The sequence below is a fragment of the Serinus canaria genome, chromosome 2 (assembly GCF_022539315.1).
Source record: "Serinus canaria isolate serCan28SL12 chromosome 2, serCan2020, whole genome shotgun sequence".
Classification (NCBI taxonomy): Eukaryota; Metazoa; Chordata; class Aves; order Passeriformes; family Fringillidae; genus Serinus; species Serinus canaria.
Genome location: NC_066315.1, coordinates 16,303,019 through 16,326,788, shown reverse-complemented (window position 1 = coordinate 16,326,788; position 23,770 = coordinate 16,303,019). Strand labels below are relative to the sequence as shown.

The 23,770-nt window shown below is 44.9% G+C and overlaps 1 protein-coding gene across 1 annotated transcript in view; it reads right to left on the bottom strand.

Annotated features, from left to right (window-relative positions):
* Nucleotides 1-23,313, bottom strand: part of MKX (mohawk homeobox) — a 49,491-nt gene extending 26,178 nt beyond the window's left edge. The window contains exons 1-5 of the mRNA XM_050970522.1: nucleotides 22,974-23,313; nucleotides 22,229-22,475; nucleotides 20,111-20,270; nucleotides 11,756-11,909; nucleotides 10,201-10,536 (exon numbers count right to left, since the gene is read on the bottom strand). Coding sequence (XP_050826479.1) covers nucleotides 10,201-10,536; nucleotides 11,756-11,909; nucleotides 20,111-20,270; nucleotides 22,229-22,475; nucleotides 22,974-23,313 — 1,237 coding nt within the window. The remainder of the gene's footprint in view (nucleotides 1-10,200; nucleotides 10,537-11,755; nucleotides 11,910-20,110; nucleotides 20,271-22,228; nucleotides 22,476-22,973) is intronic.
* Nucleotides 23,314-23,770: the final 457 nt, after the last annotated feature.

Genomic DNA, 23,770 nt, shown 5'->3' with positions numbered 1-23,770 from the left:
ACCTGCTCCCTGAGCAGCCACCAGTCCAGACTCCTCATGGTGCCTCCCACAATGGGGCAAAGCCAGATCCTGCTCCTTGGGGTAGAAAGAGCAATTAGACAAACAGGGAGCTGGGATAAAAGTCTCCCTGAAGCCAAGGGCCAAGACGAATTCTCCAGCACACCGAGACCTCATTAAAACTGCCCGCAGTGTCTGGCCCACAAAGTACATCCAGTGCAAGGAGCCCTGCCGCTGTTTTGCAATGCATTACAAAATACCTTGGCTAGCAGAAAGAATTTGAGGCAATTTGCTCCTGAAGAGCCTTCATTTTTCCAGCAAAAAAAAAAAAAAATGGATTTAAGTTGACAAATAGTAACAGAGAGAAAAAAACACCCTGACCAAGTAAGGGGAGATGGAGAAACCGACAAGGTTTAACTTGATCTCCGCCGGTGTAAATCTGTCAATACCCACAAATGACCACAAGGCCACATGCCAGTTTTCACTCCGAGATACCGTAACTAAGACGTTTGGCTGGTACCTCACATTGGAAAGAAAGTTTTTACATTTAGAAATGTAAAACATTGTAACATTTAAGGAATTTTGGCTACAGCCCACTAGCAAGCCTTCCCCCAGCCTCAGCTAGGGGATTATTTTGAATGTTGCTTTGCTTTTCGTGCATCTGTTGCCTAAATCAATGTGGAGGCATGAGGGAGGGACTGAAAATTGGCTCTAGAAATAGTGGTATATTTTAGTGTCATAACTGAGAGTCTTGGCAATCCCTTTTAACTTGAAATGTCAGTGCCATACCAAACGATCTGGTCATCATAACCTCAATTTCTGGCCATCAGTGAAAGAACACAGATAGAGTCTCTGACATCGGGTTTCAAGGCCACTGTGAAAAATTAAGGAAAACAGATTTCATGCCTCATTGGAATTTTGCTTTACCTATTTTTGTGTTTCTTTACAGCTATTCCAGCTTCAAATGTTTATCTGATCTCTTTCTGTTTGAATAATTTTTCACTTTTCCAGATTTTCTACAATGTAATTTACCTCTCCAAATGTCTTCCCTGCTTTAAAAAAACTCCTGGTCCTTTTTTTTTTTTCTTTTAGCTCACATAAAACTCACTGATTCAAGCCTTTAAGCCTTTTGCATGCTTTTACTGTTAGGACATATTTCTCCTTTAGCAGATCTAAAGTGGGGATTTGATGCCAATTTAATGCCATAAAGCATAAAAGACCTCAACAGGTCTTTAGTAATCACTGGTAATTTCCACATCTGTCTCTTTATCTCATACCCAAATTTTTAAGTCTGTAGTGAAGCGGATTTAATATCACTGAATCCAACTCTGGTTTTCTGAATAATTAGAAATTGAACTCTAGAGATGAACACTAGACAAGGTTTTGCAGAACAGGTGTTTTTAAATGCATTTCCCTTTCTCCTTCAAGCTGACAAAACTCTCATTCGCAAACAATACCTACAGGTTCCTGACAGTTTCTGAATTGCTCTCTACAAACTCATCCACAGCCCAGCATTATTCCATGCAGATATCCCTTCAGTCTCAACTTGTGTCAAAACCCTCCCAAAAGCTTCTCTGTGAGTACACATGGAATATCAGAAGTCTGGTCTCACTAAACTGCTTTCATCATTATGTTTCTGGTATTCACATTAGGGAAAAATGACCTAAAAAATTTCAGTTAAACATGCATAGGAAGGTTGTTGTTTTTTTTCAAATTACAGAATTACTTTTAAAACCCACAAACCTGCAAAGGGAAATAGGATTTGCTGGATCAGTTTATCTCGTCAGGCATGTTCTTGTTAGAAAAGAAAATTAAAATGGGAGGAAGCAATGGTGAATAAAACTATTTTTGCAGTTCAATGCTGTATCTGTTTTTACAGTATTTTAAGAAGAATAAAAAAATCTCACCTAAAAGAAAACAATCTAGTCTTCTTATTTCGCTATTTTTTTCTATTACAATCAATAGATAAATTCTACCATTTGCACCAGCACAAATACTATTTCTTAACCTACTTGAGAATCATCAAACACTGCTTTGGTGCACGAGACTGGAGAGTTTCAAGTGTTTGCCACTCCTATCAAAATCTTGCCATGGTATGGAAAATGCGTGTGTTTGTGCATGTAAGCAAACACAGAGAGACCCAAACCTTTTTCTTGATTTACAGCTATATGACTGAATACAAACAAGGTGTTTTTTTCACTAGTTTCACCACAAGCATAAAGTATTTCAGACTCCAGGACTACTGAGAAGCTCACAGTTTTTTTCACCAGTCATCATGCTCCAAATTTACAAGCCTAACTCAGATGGTTATTACTGGGATGTACCTGCTTAAATCCCTTCCACAGATGGGAGAGCGAACACTGCTCATGCCAAGTTTCAGTCTGGATTGAATTTTTACAGCTGGGTCATAAATTTGCAGATTAAAAGGGTTCTAATGGAAACACAGGTACAACCTTAACTGCAGCAACATGAACAGCAGCAAGGCAACTAACATTGCACGAGGGACAGTGCACTACAAGCAGAATCTACCAGGATTTACCCAAAGTCACATTATTTCTCCCCAGCAGTGGCAGAAGGAGGCTGGGACATGCAGAAAACTTATGCCAGGTGTGAAGTTTCAATTCAGATGTTTTTCCAGAGAGAAGTGAAACTTTTATGGGCTTGCCATTCCTTTAAGTTTACTGCCCCAGCCAGAAAGTGAAAAGTCCAGCCCTTTTTTCCCTTCTGCTACTACCCTGTCTGGTCTGTGCCTGCCTTGTCTGCAGCCTGTCCCCCCTGGTCACACTTTCTTGCACTGCACACAGATTAGTATGTTAGTAAGGCAGGGGTTATTCCTCATGAAGATTATAGATTTCATATGTAAAAGTGATCCACTAGGCGATAAAGAAGAGGTTTGTCCCTGTCATTTCTCTTTCATCATGCAGGTGCCATGAGCAGATGTCTTGCTGCAGGAGCAGAGTCAGCTGCAGTGCTACAAGAGCCCTGAGGAGCAGAACAGGCACATTTCAGTGTTGGAGCCAGCACAAGTCTTGCTCACAACCCAGTGATCTGCCTCCAGCCATGGCTTTGTCTGCTCAGAAGTGCTACCCCATCACTGATAAAAAGTTGTGTGTGATTTCTAAGCCACTTCTGATGAGGTGACAGCACACATCTCCATCTTTTATTCCTCTGTTTCACTATTCCATGTATAAAATCATGCCATATTTTTGAAGTTCATTGGCGTACATCTCCCCTTTGGCACAAACAGCTGATACATTTTGCTGCTGGGTCTCCTGGGTAAAGGACAGAGCAGATACAGCCTCCTTTGTGCCTTCACAAGCATTCTGGGGGACAGCAGCAGTGCCAGGGCCCCTCTGCACGCACACCAAGGCAGAGTGAGGCAGGATGTGGAGACATCCCATGGGATACAAACCACTGCTCCTACCTGGTGCTCTGTCCCTGCCCCTTGCACCAGGGCTGCAGCACCCAGGCTTTTCTGCTGCCCTGCTTCAGCTGGTACATGGCTCATTTACCTCGGCTGGTTATCTCCCCCGAGCCCCACCCTGCCCTCCTCTCTGAGCAGTGTTTCTTTCTGCAGCAATGGCTGCAGCTGGCTGATGTCTGCAAGGCTGAGGGACCCCTGAACTGGGGCAGAAGCCACGGCAAGGCAGCACGCGAGCCTGGCGTGTCTGCTGCAAGAGATCTGCACACAGATTTGGCTACTGGGGAAAATCCTGCTCAGGCAGCGGAAGGAGAGAAGGAATCACATCCATTTCACTAAATGAGTTTTCCCAAGCTGTAGTTTCACACACTCTTTAAATATCCTTAAATTAACTGCTAATTTTCTAACTAATTTCCCTATTATATTCATTATACCATGCAGTCTAAAGCTAAAACTGGAAAACAGTCTGATTTATGACTATGTGCTTTTCCATGCACATAATTTCCTGAAACATTCACATTTTGGCTGGCCCCAGGCTTTAAAACCAAGCATAATTCTGAAGACATTCAGAACAATGGGAAAATGGGAATAAATACTTTTTTCTCTTTGAAAACACCTTCACTAAATGAGTGAAGCCCAAGACTTGCCAGAGAACAGCCCTTGCTGAGGCCTGGAGCACTGACTAACTCTAAAAAAGAGGAGTATTAAAATATATAGTTGTTAGAAATTGGTGACAGTACCACACATTTTTCCTGCTGTTTCTGAGAGAGGTCTTGGGCAAGCACAGGGATCTGATGCTTTTTGGCCACTGCTGTGAATATTTGCATTGGGAAAATTTAATGGTCTTGGAGAAACAAAGGCGGGCTTGCTGCACCAGCACAGGCAGCAACAGCCTGTGGCCATGGAAACATGACTGGTGCCCTGATTTTTTTGGTGCCTTCTCTGATTTTTTGGTCAAATGTTGTAATCTTTTCCATTTCAAATCATTCATTCAGGAACATCCCATTGCCTACAATGATAAAGCTGTCAGGAGTCCTGACACGTGCTGCTCTGAGGCAAGCTGATTTGAAGAAAATTCTCTGCAGCCAATAAGTGGCTCAAGACAGTTTTTACTGAAGCATGTGGAAAATTTGCCATGACATCAGCAGAAGCAAAACCAGAAGATGTGCCCACAGTCTGCCTCTGCTCTGTGGGGTCTCTTCAGCAATTATACCTGAATTATAGAACAGGCACAAACATGCTGCTATCTGAAGCACATCTTATCTGCATAGAGGTGGATCTCTGGCATCTTTAATATTTTGGGTTTAAATGGGGAAAAAAAAGGCCTTAAACATTCATAACCTTTGCATCTGAAAACAAACAGATAAACCAAGAATGCACAGTTTTTGCACCAACACCCGTGAGAAAACAAATGCTCTCTTTTCCAATGAAAGAATGGAGAGAAGTGGCACAGGAAAACTGCACTGCCCAGAGTGCTGCTTCCCCTCTCAGCAGGGCAGGCTCCAGGCAAAGCTCTTCCTTGCTGGCTGGCAGTCCCTGGATGCCCAGGCTTTTGGGACAGTGCTCTGCCCCCAGCTATCGCTGTTCCCAGCCCACCCAGTGCTCTCTTCCTCCATTCTCCTACCTGAGAGAGGTTGGAACTGAAACCCACAAAAAAGATTCAATTTTGATGACACACTGTTTTTTGGGGTCATGTGGAGAAAATCCTGACCCATTCCCCTTGCAGCTCAGGTACTGAGAAATCAAGAAACTAAAGAGAACTAAAAAAAACAGCTTATTTGATTTTTGGTGTTTGAACTGAAAGAAACACAATCAGTGAACCAAACTAGCAGGGAACGGGTGGGATCTTTAAAGTTCTTGGGTTTAGCACATCTGGTATATTGAACCTGACGCTTCCCGTGCAGTAAAGCCATTTCCTTCTATTCTTTCTTTAGAAAAAACAACAGAACAGTAAATTAAATACAATCTTCTCCTCAATTCTCAATTCCATGCTATTTTAGTTGACGAATCAGGTCTCATAATAATAAAATTCCTGCAGAAATATGATCTTAAATTGTAACCTTCAAATTGCAGTTGTGCTGCTGTGTGCATTTCATACTGTACTTGACATTCATCTTTTACATTTCACTTCTAGATGACATTAGGATCTGCAAAAAAGACCTCCTTCAGCTTTCCCAGGTTACCATTTATTTCAAAGTATCCCCAAGGTCTCCAGCACTGTTTAGATCCAACTTGCAAAAGTCACTGCTGTGAGCAGTTTTTGTAGGTCCCTTGAGTTGTTTCTGAAAACAGGTTCCATTGTGCTCAAATTATGCTTTCAAATTTTATGGCTTATTTTTAAATTACATGTTAATTTCTAAAAATGTTAAATTGCGAGGAGAAGTTGGCAAGGACCACACAAAATCACAGCACTGTTCTGCAGTTTGTGTCACTCTACAGTGCTTCTGTGCATGGCTACACCCTTACACTCAAGTGCTCTGTAGGAATGTGGCCCTGATCCTGCAGAGTGATGAGGGTCTCATCGGAGGTGCTCAGTGTGCTGCAATAAATGACCCAAGACAGTGCTTTATAAATCACCAACTTTGCAAGATCCAAAGGAAAGAAAGGAAGGTGAGAGGAAAGAAGAAGTCAGTAGTAATGAAAACATGAGAAACAGAGTGCACTCCTGAGTATAAATGTCTAAAAATAGAGATCAAACATCTTCAAAAATCAGCCAGTCATTCAAGCACTTGTTTAAAACCACCCTCTTTTCCAGGCCTGCAAGTCTTGAGTTTCCTCACTGTTTTTATTTGTTCTGGCTTTTCTACTGTGCTAAGTAACATATTAAGTGAAATCAATGAAAAATCTGCCTACAGAAAAAGGACTCCCTGTCCTGCCATTTCGTCTCTTTTTCTCTTGTTTTAATTTTTCCTTTCCTTCACTAGACAACAATATCCCAGAAAGCTGGGAATTTTTCATTTCCTTGTGCTACAACAATGCAGAACATTTTGTTTCTTCAGATGGCTGACAACAGGGTACTCAGGGAGCACTGCAGCTTGATTACAGAAAACTCAGCATTTTAGTGATCCGTAAACCAAAGACTGACGTTGCCTCTTTAGATTAATATTCAGTTTCACTACAAACATTAGATCTTTTCCTTGTAGATTTCTGGAGCGCTTGTTGCAGTCAAGACTGTTCTTTCTGCATGCATTTGTACAACAAATATGGGTAGACAAGTCTGCTTTCGCTTATTACTGTCACACAGGGAACCCGCTGTGAGTGACTGCATGCCAAGCAGTTAGTGAAAACCAGTTCTCCAACACGGCGTTTTCACTAAACAAAAACACTGAACCGAGCCTTTCACTCATCAGTTTAAGATGCATATTTGACCAATTATCTATACTTACATCTTATACCTGCACTAGATTGATCTGAACTGAAATTTTCTGCTTTAAGCGAACACACTTGTGTTTGTCCTGTTATATACATAAGAATATCAGCTTACGACAGACAGGCTTAGGGAAGCCTGCGCCATACCCGCGGCGGCCGCTCTCCTCCCGGGCTGCCGGCGCTGTCCGCCCGCGGCAGCTCCCGGCTCCGCGGGCACGGGGTAGGGAAGCGCGGGCACTGCACCTGCCAGGGCTCCGGCTCGGGGCTCGCTGCTCCTGCCCCAGCACCGAAACTGCTGCCGTGAGCTCACGGTAACTGCGCCGAGGTATAAAAGAGGCTGCTCTGCCGACAGTCAGTTATACGGCCGGTCCTTGATCTTTATGTGGGATTTCCCAGTTGCATGAAGCCGGAGTAGCATATGGTCCCGTGTTTATAAGCATGTTAATGACTGAAATGGGAGCCTCTACAACCCGTTTTCCTTATAAACTTTAAACTGCAATTTCTTGTTTTTGTTATTGGACACTGCACGCATACGCCGCTAATTTGGCGCAGGCTGCTGGGACACACGTGGCGCGCTGACCCCGGGCGCTGGGCACACAAAGCAGCTCCAGACACACCGATGTTCCCGAAATCAGGGTCCAGCCCCTAATCAGAACCAGACAGGGCGAGGAAGCTTTCTTACTCCTGATCTGCTACAAAAAGTTACCTTTCCAGGAAAGCACAATAGAGAATGAGTTTAAGCTCCGGTGGCTTCCCGTCTTTACAGGCACAACGACCTTGCCAAACATTTCGCAAAAATAAAACATCAATCAGTTTTCACTCTGTGCTTTTTGAAATGCTGCTTAAAATGTCTTCATAAATTAAAATGTCTAGTAGGGACTTGACAATCCTGCAACAGCTCCTTTGTGTTAAAAATTAGCTGTTTTGCACCACAAAAAATTGCAGTGTGGAACTTGTAAGTGGTGACATCTCACTTAAAAATACACTTGCCACTTTCAGGAAGGTAAGAGTGGTAAAGTCAGCCATACCCTGTTATTTGCTTAACCCAAATGTATTACAGCTATTTTAGGGAAAACACAGATATATGTCTAGTACTGTACTGCACTGGGAATTGCCAACCCAGATATTCAAATTACAAAGAAAAAACATTTTAAAAGTATATCATCCTTATTTATCTCTCCCTACCTAACAAGCATGTGGACAATTTCATCTATTTGAAGGTAATTTTCATAAATGGACAATACCTTGAAAATATATGCTTTCTTCATGAAAAGTTTAATTCCTGCATGTGTAACATCAGAAAATCATCAATGGGACTGTAATCTTGTAACTGAAAAAAGCCCATTTGTACCTGTATGTCCTGAATGTTCACACATATATATCAACGATACAGTAAAAACATCATGCACATATATATCATATGTATATCATGTGTATATGTATATATGATCTTTTTTTCTTTCTATATACTGCTTGTCTGCTTTCGAAGTGCAAAACAAATAAAACTATATCCTAAGAGCTGCTAGTCTGTTCTCAAAAGAAGTGAAAATGTTAAGGAAGGTATTTAGGAACTGAATTAAATACCCTCTCAAAAGGAGTTTCAGGAATGTCACTTAGGAACTTTAAGAACAAGTATACTAGTTTTCAGTCATTCCAGCACAGCTGGTGAATTTACACAGTTACAGTGTGCCTCCCTCAGCCTTCACATTAATGACCATATTTTTCAGTGCAGCTTGAAATTTGTCAAGAAGAACTTAATCCAGTAGTAAATTTATTATAAATTTTAGAAAGTCGTTGCATCCATTTTTAGATTATGGTATAAAGTACAAAAAAACAGAAGTTTACATATCTGAGCTTCTGCATCTGCTCTTGAGTAACTTTTCACTCAAAAATAAAGCTTGGCAGACAATATACTTATAATGCAGACCAAATGCATTTGGTATGTTCAAAATAAAAAGAAAAAACCATGAGCAGAGAGAGTTTATTTTGAAACTTATTAATTGAGCATGCACTATTCTTTCTCTCCAGGAGACCCCATTTCTCTACAGGGCCCCCACTCATTCTCTGGTCATTCCCAAAAATCTGCACACACAAACATCCTCCTAATCCCCACCAACAGAACTCAGCCTTGTGGCCCCTCCACATGGACAAAAAACCCCACAGGAAATGTGCCAGAAAAGAGAGGGCAAAGGCTGCAAACTGGAGAAGTTGTAAAGGCACCTGAACCTGCCTGCCAAGGAAGTCAAGGGGAACCAAGTACAAACTCTAAATCTGTATTAACTTTACTGCAAAATCCTCCAGTACTTTTCAGCAATATCCATCCCTAAAGTGATGCTGCCCTCAGGGAGGTCCCTGGCAGAATAACCTGCCAAGAAAGGCCCAGGACAACACCAGAGGCTGCTGCAATGAGTCAAAATCCTGAGACACTGGTGGAGACCTTCAGAGACTGGGGTGCAAAACTTCATATTTTTCAAAATTAATTTTTTTTTACCTTATGTCCCAAAGAAATACATAGGTTCCACAAGAGGAGCCTTCCAGCACCCCCGGACTCATGGGAATTTAAGCAAGTCCTGATCTTGCCCTGATTTACAGCAATTTATTGGCATAAGCCAGGCAGTCCCATGTGCCTTGCTCTGACTGTTAATACAGTGGATGACATTACATCACACTTGTATGTTTTTATTGATAAAATTAAAATAATAAACTATGTGTAACCCTTCAAAAAACAGCAAGGTATTTAATGGCCCAGTCAGTGGCCCCTTAGCTCTGGAGAGTGATGCAGAAATGAGTCTTCACTAATGCCTGTATTCTTAAGAGAAGCATGAGCACCAAAGGGTCACATACTGGACAAGGCACTCTGAGGACAGAAAGGTGCTGTGCAACAGGAGAAGGTGTTCACTCCACTGAAGGACATATGACTCATGTAAGTGTCACAAACAGCCGCCTTGAAATTTCAAAGCCCTCTTCCTCCTCCCAGCTGTGGCCCTGGAGAACTTCAGTCCTCCTCTAGTCCTCCCTTATTGTAGCAGAATATGCAAGAGTTTTCTCGTTCCTTAGGCTTGTCTTAGTGCTGAAAAAAGTGGCCTGTAAGAGTCATTTCAAAAATTATCCCCATTGCTCCATTTGAAAAGCAAACCAGCTTCATTAGCAGTCAATAACTGGACTAAACTGTAATGGTGCAGGTAGAACTTCTCCAGAAAATGAAAGGGTGGACAGGATTTATCCACTCTGGTATGAGAGGATGGGCAGGAGTAATCCACTCTCATGCAAGAAGATGGACAGGAATTATCCACTGGGATATGAGAGGATGGACAGAAGTCTCATAAAAGGCACAATCAGGTGACACTTATTCTAGGAGCCAATGTCTACAGAAGATGTCTGTAATAGAAATCATGCAGAAAAATATCCCTTACCTGTCCGATAGACAAAATTGCCTTCTGTCTCTGATGATGATGGAGACACCAGTTCTTCCTCAAATTCATTGGAACTAAATGAACCAGAATGATTCCTTTGCCTTGTTTTTTCTATCATAGCTGCATTAGTAGCCATGACGTGTCTCAATGAGTCATTTAGGTAACGATTCAATAAGCTGCTTTTGTATTTGGGGGGTGACACGTAATCCTCATTGGCACTTGCTTCTGGTCTCACTCCTGTTTTTATTACTGAACTTTCAGTTTTAATCACAGTGTGATGAACTGGTTTGTTATATCCCCCTTCATTCATATGGTTTCTTGGAGGATTTTCTCCATCTGAAAACAAAAGATCAAAGATATAGTAATACTTTGAGTACTTAACATTTAACATGAGGCTTTCTCTACATGTTTTGAATTGTGATAAGTATAACTGAAACTAGACACTAACTTCAGCATTAGACACTGATTTTCATTTTCTTCTATTCACACATTGCTCATAGTAGTTCCCATGATTCTCAGATGTTCCAGGTATTCGAAATTAATTAGCTATAGAAAAGTCTTTGAGTCTAATTTGTTCATGAGTAACACAAGACAGGTAGAAAAAAAAATGGAAAGTGCCCTAACTCAATAAGCATTTAAAAAGCTGTACGAATAGGCTGAATTATTACTATCATAACTTGAAATTTGGTTTGCCTCAACACCACAGAATATTTAGGTACATTTGCTTAAACTTACTCTTTTAATTGTTCTGCAAGCAATCTTTTCAAGGGAAGTGAGTAGAAATGTGAGTACATTCCCACATTTTTCAAGAAATGTGAGTACAGACTGAAATTGGAACAAAGATATTTAAAATTGAGTACAGACTGAGACATACTCTTCTAAAAATTCACATACAGATTTCTGACAATGTTCTGTAGGATTTGTTCCTGTCATTGTATCTCCATGTAACAACTGTCTAAAAAAAGCACTCACAGACAGAATTAATACGAGAATTCTATTAAAAATACAAGGTACATTGAAAAAAAAATCCTGCTTTTGTTAATTTGAGCAAGAAAGAGAATTCCAGTACACCCTTTATGGAAAGCAGCTGCTAGCAGAATACATATTTTTAAATACCAGTAATATTCAGTTTCCCATCTAAGATGCCCCACGAATCAATCCTTTAATGATGTATATTGCTATAGCCCTTCCACGAAGGAAAGGAACAGTCAAATGATTTCTCATTTCTTTATACCAACAAATGTAATCAATTTTTTTCCTTTAATGCAGACTAAAGGAATAGGCTTGTAGAATGTAATGAACAAACAATTATCTTTCTAGCAGCAATGAAATATAATAACATGCAGCCAGATTGCCACCTTGAACAACTTACACAATCCTGCTTTGCAAGGCTGCGCAGCAGTCGGGAGCCAAAAGAGGCACCTAATTCACAAAAACTATAAAGGCAGATCCACTGAGGGTATTTGTGATTAAAAATTAGAGCTAACTTAGGGTCTCTGATGCTTTCTAAATATATTTTAATCAGTTTAAAATTGATGAAAGAGCATCAACAAACCTTCAGAGCATGAGTCATCGCTGCTCACGCTGAGTCGCTCAGCATTTCCCTGAACATATTTGTTGTACAGTTTTATTCGTAAAGCCCAGCTCAGGTCTGGCTGCCTGACAGTGTTCTTCAGGCGACGTCTTGCGTTGGCAAACCAGTTTGATACCTGCATACAAACGTGTGTATTAGCTTCCCTTGGAAATTAGGCAAATCAAGCAATCCATAGAGCCCTCAAGAGTTTTGTGTATGCTTCAAGGGGACCACAAACAAGTGAAATATGAACAGAAGTCCACAAAATTACCACTGAGCAGAGCAGGAATCTCATACAGGAAGGCAATTTCAGGCTTCCCACCCTTCCCAAGTGTTAGCAAAAACACATTATCACAAGGTTTCAATTAAGGTGTCCCAAATACCAGTTTTATATTTTTTTTTTTTTTTAAAGATAAAACCCTGAACTTTTAATATGAACCTTTAATATATTACCAAGTTCCTAAATTAAACTAATATATAATATTTCCTTTGATATTTATATAGGCTACAATAAGGCTATTGAACAGAAAAAGACATTCTAAATTTGTATATATAAAAGCTCAAATTCTCCCTTGCACTTTATCAGAACTCCTAATCTGACAAGCCGTGGGCATCAGGAAAGTCTTTCACAGAGGACAATGTAGTTTGACTCACTGCAGAAATCCACCATTTGCTCTACAGAGAAGCTGATTTTACAAACTCTTTTTGTCATGAACAGTTTAAAATACAGTAAAGATGCAATTCCTCACAAGGTGACTACTAAACAATAGTCTGCTTTGTCTTCCTTCCCAACTTCAAAGCATTTTCCAGAGTTTGACTTAGGAAAATGGATTCAAGTTGGTATCCCTCTAGCATACAGGTACATTACAAAGTCAGGCTCAAACACAAGTATTCCACAGTGTTTTAGGCACCGAATGAGCAGAAAGGCACAGTCTACTCTTCAGTGCCAGCAGTGCTAATTAAACCACCAAATGGGGTGCATGTACTTGCAGTGACTTTGCATGAAAGCACACCTGAGAAAATGCTGGCCTTGACTCTACTGCAACTCAAAAAGATAGAAAATACTGACAACTCTATCTTTACTATGGGCAAGAGCAGAGACAAGTGACCTACATTCTAATGATACTTGCTTAATGATAAATAAGGTGTTTAAAGTACTATTTAACCCTGGCAGGAATAAATGCATTTTGCCATGACCTCTGCAAGAAGGAGGCAGTGTAACATCACTTGCAAAGCAGAATGTAAAGAATGTTAGCAGCCCACAGCCCTGTTCACATCTTTGTGTTGTGAACATGCACAAAGAAAAAGCCAGACTACTGTCAGCATATTCTGACCTGGGAACGATCACACCATTTAATTTACACCAACCTGCAAAGCAAGTTCATACATGTTCTATCAATACATGCTACCCCACTTAACAGAGAGCCAAACTGTAGACCTTAGTGTTGGATTTTGGCCCTAGTCTTGTCATCTGTTTGCTGTAGCTTAGGTTACTGTATAAATCACAAGTATCTGTCTAATTATTCTGGATCAATAATTTCTTCTAAAGTGATTATGAGAAAAAATAAACACTATGTGCCTAAAGAAAAAGCAAAGCTTCAGTTGAGAATCCCAGCTAGAACCTAGCAGTGGTGCCTTCTGCCTGTAACTTCAATTTTACTTAAAATCACGTTTACATGAAACAGGGTTATGAAAATATGGTGAGCACTGGATCAGTGCTCAGATGGCAAAGACGTAACTTTACAAGCCATGTAGTTTGCTATGACAGGTGAGAAAACCACAACTGTAGCTGGCAAAGTAATTTGAATTCTCTTCTGATACTACTTGCTTGTAATCTTTGTATTTACACAGTAATTTTTACAGCAGATGAGATAGGGTGGACTGGAATCCATGCGCTTTCTAATGCTGTTAGCAAAGTCACACCAGACTGCTCAGCTGAAGCTGCATGGCAGTGTAATTCTGAAATTAGATATTTAACAGTAGAGATGGATCAATCCAGCATCCCAATCAACAGGATTGCTGTTACTGTAGCAATTTACCAAACTGACGCTTTCCAACCTCTCACAATAAAGATTTCATTATGCTTCATTCTATTACATATTGAAATTTTTCATCACTGAAGTGCCATTTACAGAAAAGATAGGGTAGTATTAGTGTGATTCATACATAAAAGCAATTAAATTTAGTAGGAGTGATTTCTGCATGGTACTCTTGGTTTATTTTGGGCTCATTCTTCCCATGCCATTGCTTTGCTTTCTGCATATCAATATGAAAAGATGAGTCATGTTTTAAGTCTTCTGCTAAGAGAGAAGGGAATAGTAGTATTTGATCATTATTTCATAATGAGATAAATATATTGCACCTTGTCCTCCTGCTCTTTATGGAGCAGGTGATTTTGAGTGCCATCACACACCACATACAAGACAATCAGGGGATCAGGCCCAGCCAGCAAGGATTTGTGAAAGGCAGGTTCTGCTTGACCAACCTGATCTTCAGCTATGACTGTGTGACCCCCTTAGTCAATGGGGGAAAGGCTATGGATGTGTCATACATCAGTAAAACTTTTGACATGATTTCCCACAGCATCTCCTGGAGAAGCTGGCTGTCCATGGCTCGGGTGGGTGTGCTCTTTGCTGGGTAAAAAACAGTTTGGATGGCTGGGCCCAGAGAGTGCTGGTGAATGGAGCTACATCCAGCTGGTCACTGGTCACCAGTGGTGTTCCCCAGGACTTGGTACTGGGAGCCAGTTGTGTTTAATAGCTTTATCAATGATCTGGACAAGGGGCAGAGGGCACCCTCAGTCAGTTTGTAGACTGGGTGGGAGTGTGGATCTCCTGGAGGGCAGGAAGGCTCCACAAGGGAGCTGGACAGGCTGGATCCATGGGCCAAGGCCAGTGGCATGAGGTTCTACAAGGCCAAGTGCCTGCCCCAGGTCACAACCACCCCTGCAGAACTACAGCCTGGGGGAACTGGATGGAAAGAAGCCTGCTGGAAAAGGATCCAAGGGTTGACATCAGCTGAACATGAGCCAGCAAGTGTCCGGTTGGCCAAGAAAGCCAATGGCATCCTGGCCTGGATCAGCAATAGTGTGATTGCAGAGACTGCAATCCTTTGGCATATGGTCTGGTTTGCATCCTAATTCAGGCAGAGGCATTTCTAACAATTTCAAGTACTGTACCATAACATGGAGCCAGCAGGACCAGGGCAGTGGTTGTACCCTTGTGCTTAGCACTGGTGAGGCTGCAGCTGGGTCTAGTTCTGGGCCCCTCAATTCAGGAAGGACACTGAGGTGCTGGATAAAATCCATGGAAGGACAATAGAGTTGGGGAAAGATCTGGAGCATAAGTCTGATGAGGAACAGCTGAGGGATCTGGAGGGGGGGTTTATCCTGGATAAAAGGAAGCTCAGGGAAGATCTTACTGCTTTCTACAACTACCTGAAAGGAGGTTGTGGGTAGGGGGTCAGTCTGCTCTCCCAAGTGACAAGTGATAGGACAAGAGGAAATGGCTTCAAATTGAATCAGAGGAGGTTTCGATTGGATATCAGGAAAAAATTCTTTACAGAAAGGATTGCCAGGCATTGGAAGAGGCTGCCAGTGAAAGTTACCATGGCTGAGTCCCTGGAGGTATTTAAAAGAAAAGTACACAGGGTGCTTAGGGACATGGTTTAGCAGTGGACTTGTCAGTGCTGGGTTAATGGTTGGACTCAGTGATTATAAAGGTCTTTTCCAAACTAAATGATTCTATCATTCTGAAAGAACCTCAAGTCAGCTTTTAGAAAAGAAACATTTAACTAAAGCAAGAAGCAGCAAACTCACTCTAGAAACTCTTATCCCAAATGCAATTACAAGGCCCATTAAAGCCTTGGAAGAAAGGAAAGTTAGTCAAATCCATTAAAGGCTTAATCTATGATGGGGTAATCTCTAGCTTAATGTATGATGGGGTAATCTCTAGCTGCTTTCCAGCTTTTGGGCACTGGGGCATGTTGCTGGAAAATCCTGATTTCTAAGACACGAGAGAGTCAACACCTCTCTCACTCTTCAGTCTTGGACAACCTGCAGGTGTGTGGACTGGAGCAGGCTGCGTGGCCACAGGCTGCACCAGTCAGCTCGCCCACCCTGACCTCCAGCCACCACCTGTCTCCTTCAAAGACAACAACAGTTTTACCACCCATTTCAACCAGCCCCAAATGTTACATCATCCATCCATGTGGTCTTTAAAAACCTGTCTGTCCACTGCTGTAGGTCCCACTCACAAAGAGTGCCAGTTTGCAACACACTTACCTAAACCATTACAAAAAGAAACAATGAAAGCTGCCAAAAACATCCAACCTTTCCCGTGGTCCCAAACTGTGCTACTGTAATCTCCAAAAATAACAAAAAAAAAAAAAAAACCAAAAAAAAAAACAAAACAAAAAAAAAAACAAACCACAACCAAAAAAACCCCCAAAAAATTATTTAGATAAAAGCCAATGGGAAAGTCTTTGTCACACAAACCTCCCAAGAAGTAAGTATCTCGAAAAAACACATGATGAAACTCACTATTCTTGTAAAGTATCAATCCTGTAGTTCTTTGAGAAGTAAAAAGACAAAACCCAAGGGGAATGATAATAGATGTGCTTTCCAGCATTCATTTTTTACAGCAGTTCAGTTGTTCTCTAAGAGCATCAGGTACTTATATCAGCATCATGAAATATTGACCCTCTGGCTTTACTTCTGAAGACACATCTTCAATTTTATTGTAATTTGTTCTGCTTCAGTGCTTAACAGCAGCCAAACTTTCAGAAAGAGAACAGACATCAAGTGATTCACTTCCTCCAGTAATCCAGATATGCCTTTATAAATCTGAATATTATTAAATCCATTGCAGCACGACTGATATACAAATCTTTGTATTGAAAAACCTTCTTTCCAACAATACACATATTCATATTTCTTTCTGAAAGAAATATACTGCCATTTTTCTTTTTTATTTCACAAGAACATCTAAACCAAAATTTAAAATAAAATAAATCAAATACTATGGTAATAATAGAAATGAAAATGTAGCATATTAATAGGACAAGTTATTGGATTCTGAATTGGAATCTAATTGGAGTAAAATATAAAATGCCTTTTCAAACTATATTGCTTTTTTGGTTTCCTGCTTTGGCAGTTGTGGAAGTAGAAAACTTTGGACTGCTGGACTGAAATCTGCAATAACATTTGCCTTGAGGACTCCCAAAGACCTTGTTGGCCTGCACAGGAGTAAGTCAGCCCAGAATTTGCCCCAGGTTTTGCTGCTACTACTTAAGAAACAAGATGATTTATGATTCCTGCAAAATCCTACCTCCTTGAAAGAGTCTGACTTTTCTTCAGCACCTCAGCCGGACATGCATCTGGAATAGTCCCCCACTGCACCCAAGAACAGTGGGGTAGGCCAAAGTATTAATGAGTAGAACAAAATAATTTAAAATCAGCCAACTGAGTGATAGAAAAACAAATGAAAATAAAATTGTGGAAGATTTGACATGCAGATGCAAAAGTTATTAGTCATTAGCATGTCATTACTTTGTCCTAATAACAAAAGTAAAAAAAAAAAAACAGGGATGGATGTTCACCTCTCTGTCTAACAGAAGAATTGTTTTTATCTATGCCATGGTCCTGAAAAATGCTCCTTTGGATAGATGGTACATCCTGGAATAAGGTTCATTAGGTTAAATAAAAGCACAGGGAGAAGAGTATGATCAAAGCACAGGGAGGAGAGTATTTCTTCTGTATGATCAAAATTACTGTGACCACCATCATCTCCCAGGCAGCCTCTGAAGACCTTTTCCAAGGTCATCAGTCAGGTGAAAAACAAAAAAACCACTCCAACCATTCATTCTCTAAATGAGATTTTGTCAGAAACTCAAAGGGATATTCAACAGTATCTTTTGCCTTCCCAATGGCTTGTGACAACAAGGTGTCAGCACATGAGGGATGCTGGGAAGAGGTAGCAGATATCAGCAGACAACAGCCTCCACAGGAGGGGAAAACTGTGGGAGCAAACACCACGGGACAACACTGAGAAATGTAGAAAGTGTAGGAAATATGAGACAGGTCAGCAAATGGGAAGGCATTTAACCCAGAAGAAACATCAGACACTGATTCCTGGTTCTCCAATGATATCCAACAATTTTCTAGATTAGAAAAACAATTTATAGGCAACCCTAGTTGATGCTTTTGCAAAGTGCCTCTCCTGGGACAGATGCAAAGCTTTCCAACAGACCCACAGCCCAGTCCCAAACCTGCTCTTGGTTACACCACTTGTCTGAGAGAGCACAGCCTTCAGGAAAGCTATTTCAGATGTACCCAGTGTGACCGGGACCACACCCTGGCATGTCCTCTCTCACTCTTAGAGAACAAAAATTTTGAACTGAATTACAATCTTGTTCTTTTTAAGCATCCAAAAAGTAGGGTGTAGGGTGTAGGGTGTGTGCTGTTCAGCTCTTTGTGGCTCAGGAATTACTGCTGGTGCCAGACATATGTATTTTCATCTCATGCAGATGCTATCGAATTCCTGGATTAAAAGAGCATTGCACAAAAAGATGAAAAAAAACACCTGGAATTTCTCTTTGATGTTGTGCTTCTGTAAATGAAGATAGATATGCCTCTTTGCAGAGTTCTTTCAAATATTACAGTTCATAGAAACAAAAGTGGTCAAATTCAGCTTCAGCATAAATCCACAAGAGTCTAACAGAGCTAAAAGCAGCCCTCCCTGAATCTTTTTAATTTTATTCTACACTTTATGTAGATCATAAAACTCTACATAAAGTGTGGAGAAGTGGCCATGGCCCACTTGAAGCTTTTATAAAGGCTAACACTTCTTATCCCCATCAGGATCTATCAAAGCTGCCATGAGAGAAATTCTGCAAAAACCCACCAGCTCTTCTCCCTTCTCTCTTCATTCTGAGGCATTTTTAAAAGAACAGCAGAACACCTCAAGATGTCACTACTGTGAAAGCATCCCAACACATATTCTGGATATATGTTTTAAATCTCATGTAAAAATACAGGGGGATTCTAAGAGCCATAGTCCAATAAAATACTCCTATTGAGTTGTGCCATTGAAGGGATAGTGTTTATGTAATCATAGTTTCAACCTTTCATGTATATTTTTTAAAAGCAAGATAAGTTGTTTTAACTATATCTTCCAGTTATAACTGGCATTTTCTGAGACATTAATATTATTTTTGTCAAAGCTATAGTGTTTTTCCTAGTGCAATATTTTCATAGTGAGGGACTGAAGTGTAAAAATTTCCCATTTTGCCATTACTAGAATTGAAGTCCATAGCACAGTTTTTTTTGAAGAGGCACTCAAAATAATAAAGCTGAATTACCACCTGTTTTTTTTCTAATACTTTAGGTTACTTTGATCTCTTTGTGCTCTTTGCAAGGTGACACATAACGTGTTAGGCAGAGTGATGAGGACCCAATCCTGCAAACACATGGGTTTCATTTTACACACCTAGCAGTAGCTTGCAGTAAGGAAATTAGATTATTCACAATGCATAAATCTTTGCAGCATCCAGACCTGAGGTAGCATCACTCGGCAACTGAGAGCATTTAACCACATATTTCAGTAGAGTACCAGATGGCAAAGAGAACAAAGAAGTGAGATTTATAAACATTTTCAGGACAATTTATGCCTCTTACAGCAAAACTGCCAGTCACTTCAGGGGAGAATTACCTGAGAGCAAAACAATTCCTCCCCATGTCTAACTATATTCCAATGATAATTCCTGCAAGGCTGTGTGTGCTGAGCCAGTGCACACAGTGTGTGTGGTAACGCTGATGTCTGTGCAACAAGTGATGACAATTATTATCAGAACAATAGAACAGTTTCTATCCTTCCCTCTTTTTAAAAGGGAAGAGTAGCTCCCTGAAATTTCCTCAACAATTTCTATTCTGTGATGAATTCTCCTAAGACCGATATTTTTTACTTGAGAATTTTTAAAGACTAAGCAAAATTATTTTCATTGTATTTATGAATGAGATGAAAGGATGAGGGCATCTATTCCTAGAAGTGCAAGCACACACTTTTTGCTGACTGTCTTTAGCAGTTCTCCAGCCATGATAGCTAAGATGTGGTAATTCTTGTTTGAGAGAGACAGTGCTGCTGGCGTGGGGGAGCTCAGGGGAGAGTGGAAGAAGGATGTGCACAGGAGCCCCGGTCTTGCTGGCTGCACCCCGATACCCAGCATTGTCCTTTGCTCAGCTCTCAGAGGAGCTTTGGCAGATGCTGTCTCCATCCCTCCCGTCCATGAAACGCCTCGGAGAGGCTTTTAGAGGTGGGGGTAAGGGGTTCCCTTCCTTACCTGCACCAGGGTCATCTGGGAGCCGAGGGCCAGCAGAATCTTTTCCGTCTTGGTGGGGTATGGGTTGTCGCGGTGCTTGTAGAGCCACTGCTTGAGCGGCCGCGCCATGTCCTGCAGCGCCTGCCGCTTGTGCCGCACCTTCCCGCCGCTCTGCCGCGCCCTGCCGCGGAGAAGGGGCGCTGAGGAGGGGAGCGGAGCAGCGGGACACCTGCCCGCTGCCCGCTGCCCGTGCCCGGCCCCGGGACCTGCCCGCTGCCCCTCCTGAACCCGGGCTCCCCTGCGCGGGTGCGGTGGGTGCGCCCCATCCGATGGGGGACCAGCTCGGGGTGGGCCCGGCCTGGAGAAGCCGAGCCCGGTCCTCGCGGGGTGTTCGGGGATTTCCACAGCCGCAACCCTCGGCACGGACAACTGCTCTAGAGGAGGTGATGCCTCCAGCTCTCCGAACTCCCCGTGGGGCCGCGGTAATGCTGCGGGCCCGGGCGGCGGCCCCGCGGGGATTTCAGCGGGGCCAGGGCTCCGCCGGAGAGAGGGTCCCGATGTTTTCGGTGCTCGGCACCTCACCACAGTAGCGTCCTTCTGTCTTTCCAGCGCGGCCAGGCCGCACCTCGCACGACCGGCCGCGCATCCCGCAGCTGTGGTGCGCGTTACCCGGGGCCAGCCCAGCCTGATTCCCCTGCCCGGGATTATTTCCCTCTGATACTCAAGAGTTACCCGCGGCACCGAGCAGCTCCTGGATCATTTCCCCCCTCGAAGCCGGCGGCGAGCGGTGCTCCTGGAGGAGCCGGCATGCCGCTTCCATTGCCGCCGGCAGCGACGCGAGGCAGCCCGCAAAGCCCCGCGCCTGCCGAGTAACAGCGTTTGCCGGATTCCGTTAAAAAAAAAAAAAAAAAAAAAAAAGTCCCTTTGTAGATGAAGACCTACAATAAAAAGTGAGCGAACAAGATCGGAGGAGTGCTACGGAAAGCCCGGAGGCGGGCTGGGGCCGGCGGCAGCGCGGCGCGGCGGAGGGGCTCCGGGCAGCGCTGGGTGCCGCCGGCGGCGGCAGGGGGCGCCACGGGGCCGGGCTGGGCCGGGCCGCGCCGCTGCCTCGCCGGATCCCGCGGCAGCCCCGCTCCGCCGTGATCGGCTGCAACAACATCCCGGTGACACACACCTGCGTCCTCTCGGCCAGCAGCGCCGGTAAAACTGCGAGCTGATGCAATCGCTACGGAGGAAATTGGTCAGTACAAGCTACTCCCCCGGACTCCGCGGTTTCGCAGGCGCCTGACTGTGCTCCTCGATCTTTACTTTGTAACGCTGACCCGAAATGTCTGGTCAGCACACGCCAGTTCAACCCTCCGAGCTACGGCTGTCAACACGCCAGAGCTCGCACGTCCTCTCATCACCTTCTATTTCACCTGTTCCAGTAACCAAAAAAAAAAATAAGCCCGACCCTCAAAAAACCAACAAACAATAAAAAAACACCCTCCAAAAACAGGCTTCGGGCGGCTTAGTCTCAGCTGCCGTTTTAGCAAACCCGATCCTAATATCCCGTTATCCAGCCCCCGACTGACATCGCGCGAGTTCATTCTGAATGCCATCCCTGGGAACGCACGGACAAGGCAGCTCCTTCCCGCCCGCTCGCTCGGCGCGCTGCGAACCCGCGGGGACGGTGGAACAAGTGCCGGGGCCGCGCGGTGCCCGCCCGCCCCAGCCCCGCTGCCACGGCACTGCCGGCGGGGATCGGCCGCGCCGCCGCCCCGGCCCCCAGCTCTCACACGTCCCGCCTGGCGCCTCCGTTTTGGAGACTTTAATCAGATGAAGCGTCCGAACAAGCCCGTGGAGGACCGGTGTTCCCGGTTTATTTCTGTTCGGAGGCAGAGGGGGAGGTCAAGCACAGCAGGACAGGAGCGCTCTGTCTGGTACATTCCAGCCCAATCGGACGTCCCTGCATCACCTATTGCCGGAATTTCCCACCGTAGCTGCGGAATGAGAATCCCAGAAAATACGAACCCGGGGCCGCGGGCAAAGACCGAGCTAGAAACCCATCTCGCAACCCCAAATCGGCGACGCGGCGGCCGGGAGCGTAGGGCCGCCCCCGAAGCCGGTGCGCGGCGCGGAGACGAGCGCACGGCATACCCCGTCCGCCGGTTGCGCAGGCTGAGGCTCTCTTTGATGGACGGGCTGTCGGGGAGCAGCACCTCGGCGTGGTGCGGGCCCTCCACCACCCCCACGTAGGACCGGCCGCTCCGCTCCCGCTCCTTGGCGTCCTCCTCGAAAAGCACCTGGCCGCTGAGCTTGCTGAAGACGATGGTGTTCATGGTGGGGGGCTGGGGGCCGCCGTCGTGCTGGCCGCCGGCTCCGAGGTGCGGGGGCTCGCTGTGCGCTGCGGGGAGGCGGCAGCGGTCACCGGGCAGCCGCGCCGAACCGCCGAGACCCGCCCGGCGCGACCGGCGGGGGGGCAGCGCGGAGGCACCGGGCGCCGCCTGCCCACCCACGGGGGGGGAGGCAGCCCGCCCCTCCCACGGCCCGGCCCGCTCTCACGGCCCCCCCACCCAACCCCGGTCCGCTTCCTCGGCCCGGCCCGCTCCCACGGCCCGGCCCGCTCCCACTCGCACCTCGCCGCCAGCCCTCGCCGCGCTCTTCGCTCTGTGTCGCAATAGTTCGGAGCGCGGGGTTTCTGTCGGCTTTGGTGTTTCTGTCTCGCTTGCTCTCTCTCTCTCTCACTCCTTTTTTCCCCCCTTTTCCCTTCCCTTTTCCTCCCTTCCCCTCCCCCGGAATGATTTTCTCCTTCCCCCTCCCCGAACGGGGAGGGAAACAAATTGTTTTTAACGACCACCAAATGCGCAGAGCCCGGAGGCACAGCCGCCGCGCAGCCACTCACACTGTCGGGACTGCCGCTCCCCATCGCCGGGGGGAGTCACGGCTGGCCAGGGGACCCCGGCAGTCCCAGCCAGGGCACGGGCTCCGCCCGGGCAGAGCGACGTCGAGGGGCGCTGCGTGGAGGGGCGGTAGGAGTCCGGCCAGGGCCATCTGAGGGTACGGCAGTACACGGCTGGGCAGTTCACCGTCTGTATGGGGGAGCCTCCCGGGGAAGGCGGCTGAGGACACCGGCTGGTGTCACGCTGACCGCAGGAGAGACCCCCGTCGGGGGCGCGAGGCGTAGCCACAGCCCCGTGCCACTCATTAACACCGGTGTTTAATGATGCCATGCCAGGAACCATCTCCCACCACGCTTCCCCGTCTTCTCTTGTGAGTCGTGTGTCCTCCCTACAAGCCCAAGGGCTGTAAATTAGCCCGCAGCCCAAGCCGGAGACAGCCCCGTTGCCTTTAGCATCCCCGGCGCGGCCAGCGCGCTGCGGCAGAGACACGATGCTCAGCTACCGGCGATGTCTACGGTCGCCCCCGGCCCGCTCCCACGGGTGTGCCCGTTTCTCCGGCCCCGCAGCTCCACACCCCCTGCACCCCCGCAGCCCTGCGGAGCAGAAGCCCGGCCCCGCCGGGCTTAACGTTTTGGTTTTCTGTGCTCAGGAACGAAGAAGATGGCCACAGTCAATATTTACAAGGATGTAATTCAGACGGTATTTGACCGCCGCGGGTGAACGGGAGCAGCCGTCTGCGCCTGCGGGCCCGGCGGGACGTGCGCGGCGCGGATCCCTCGTCCGGACACCAGCCGCGACT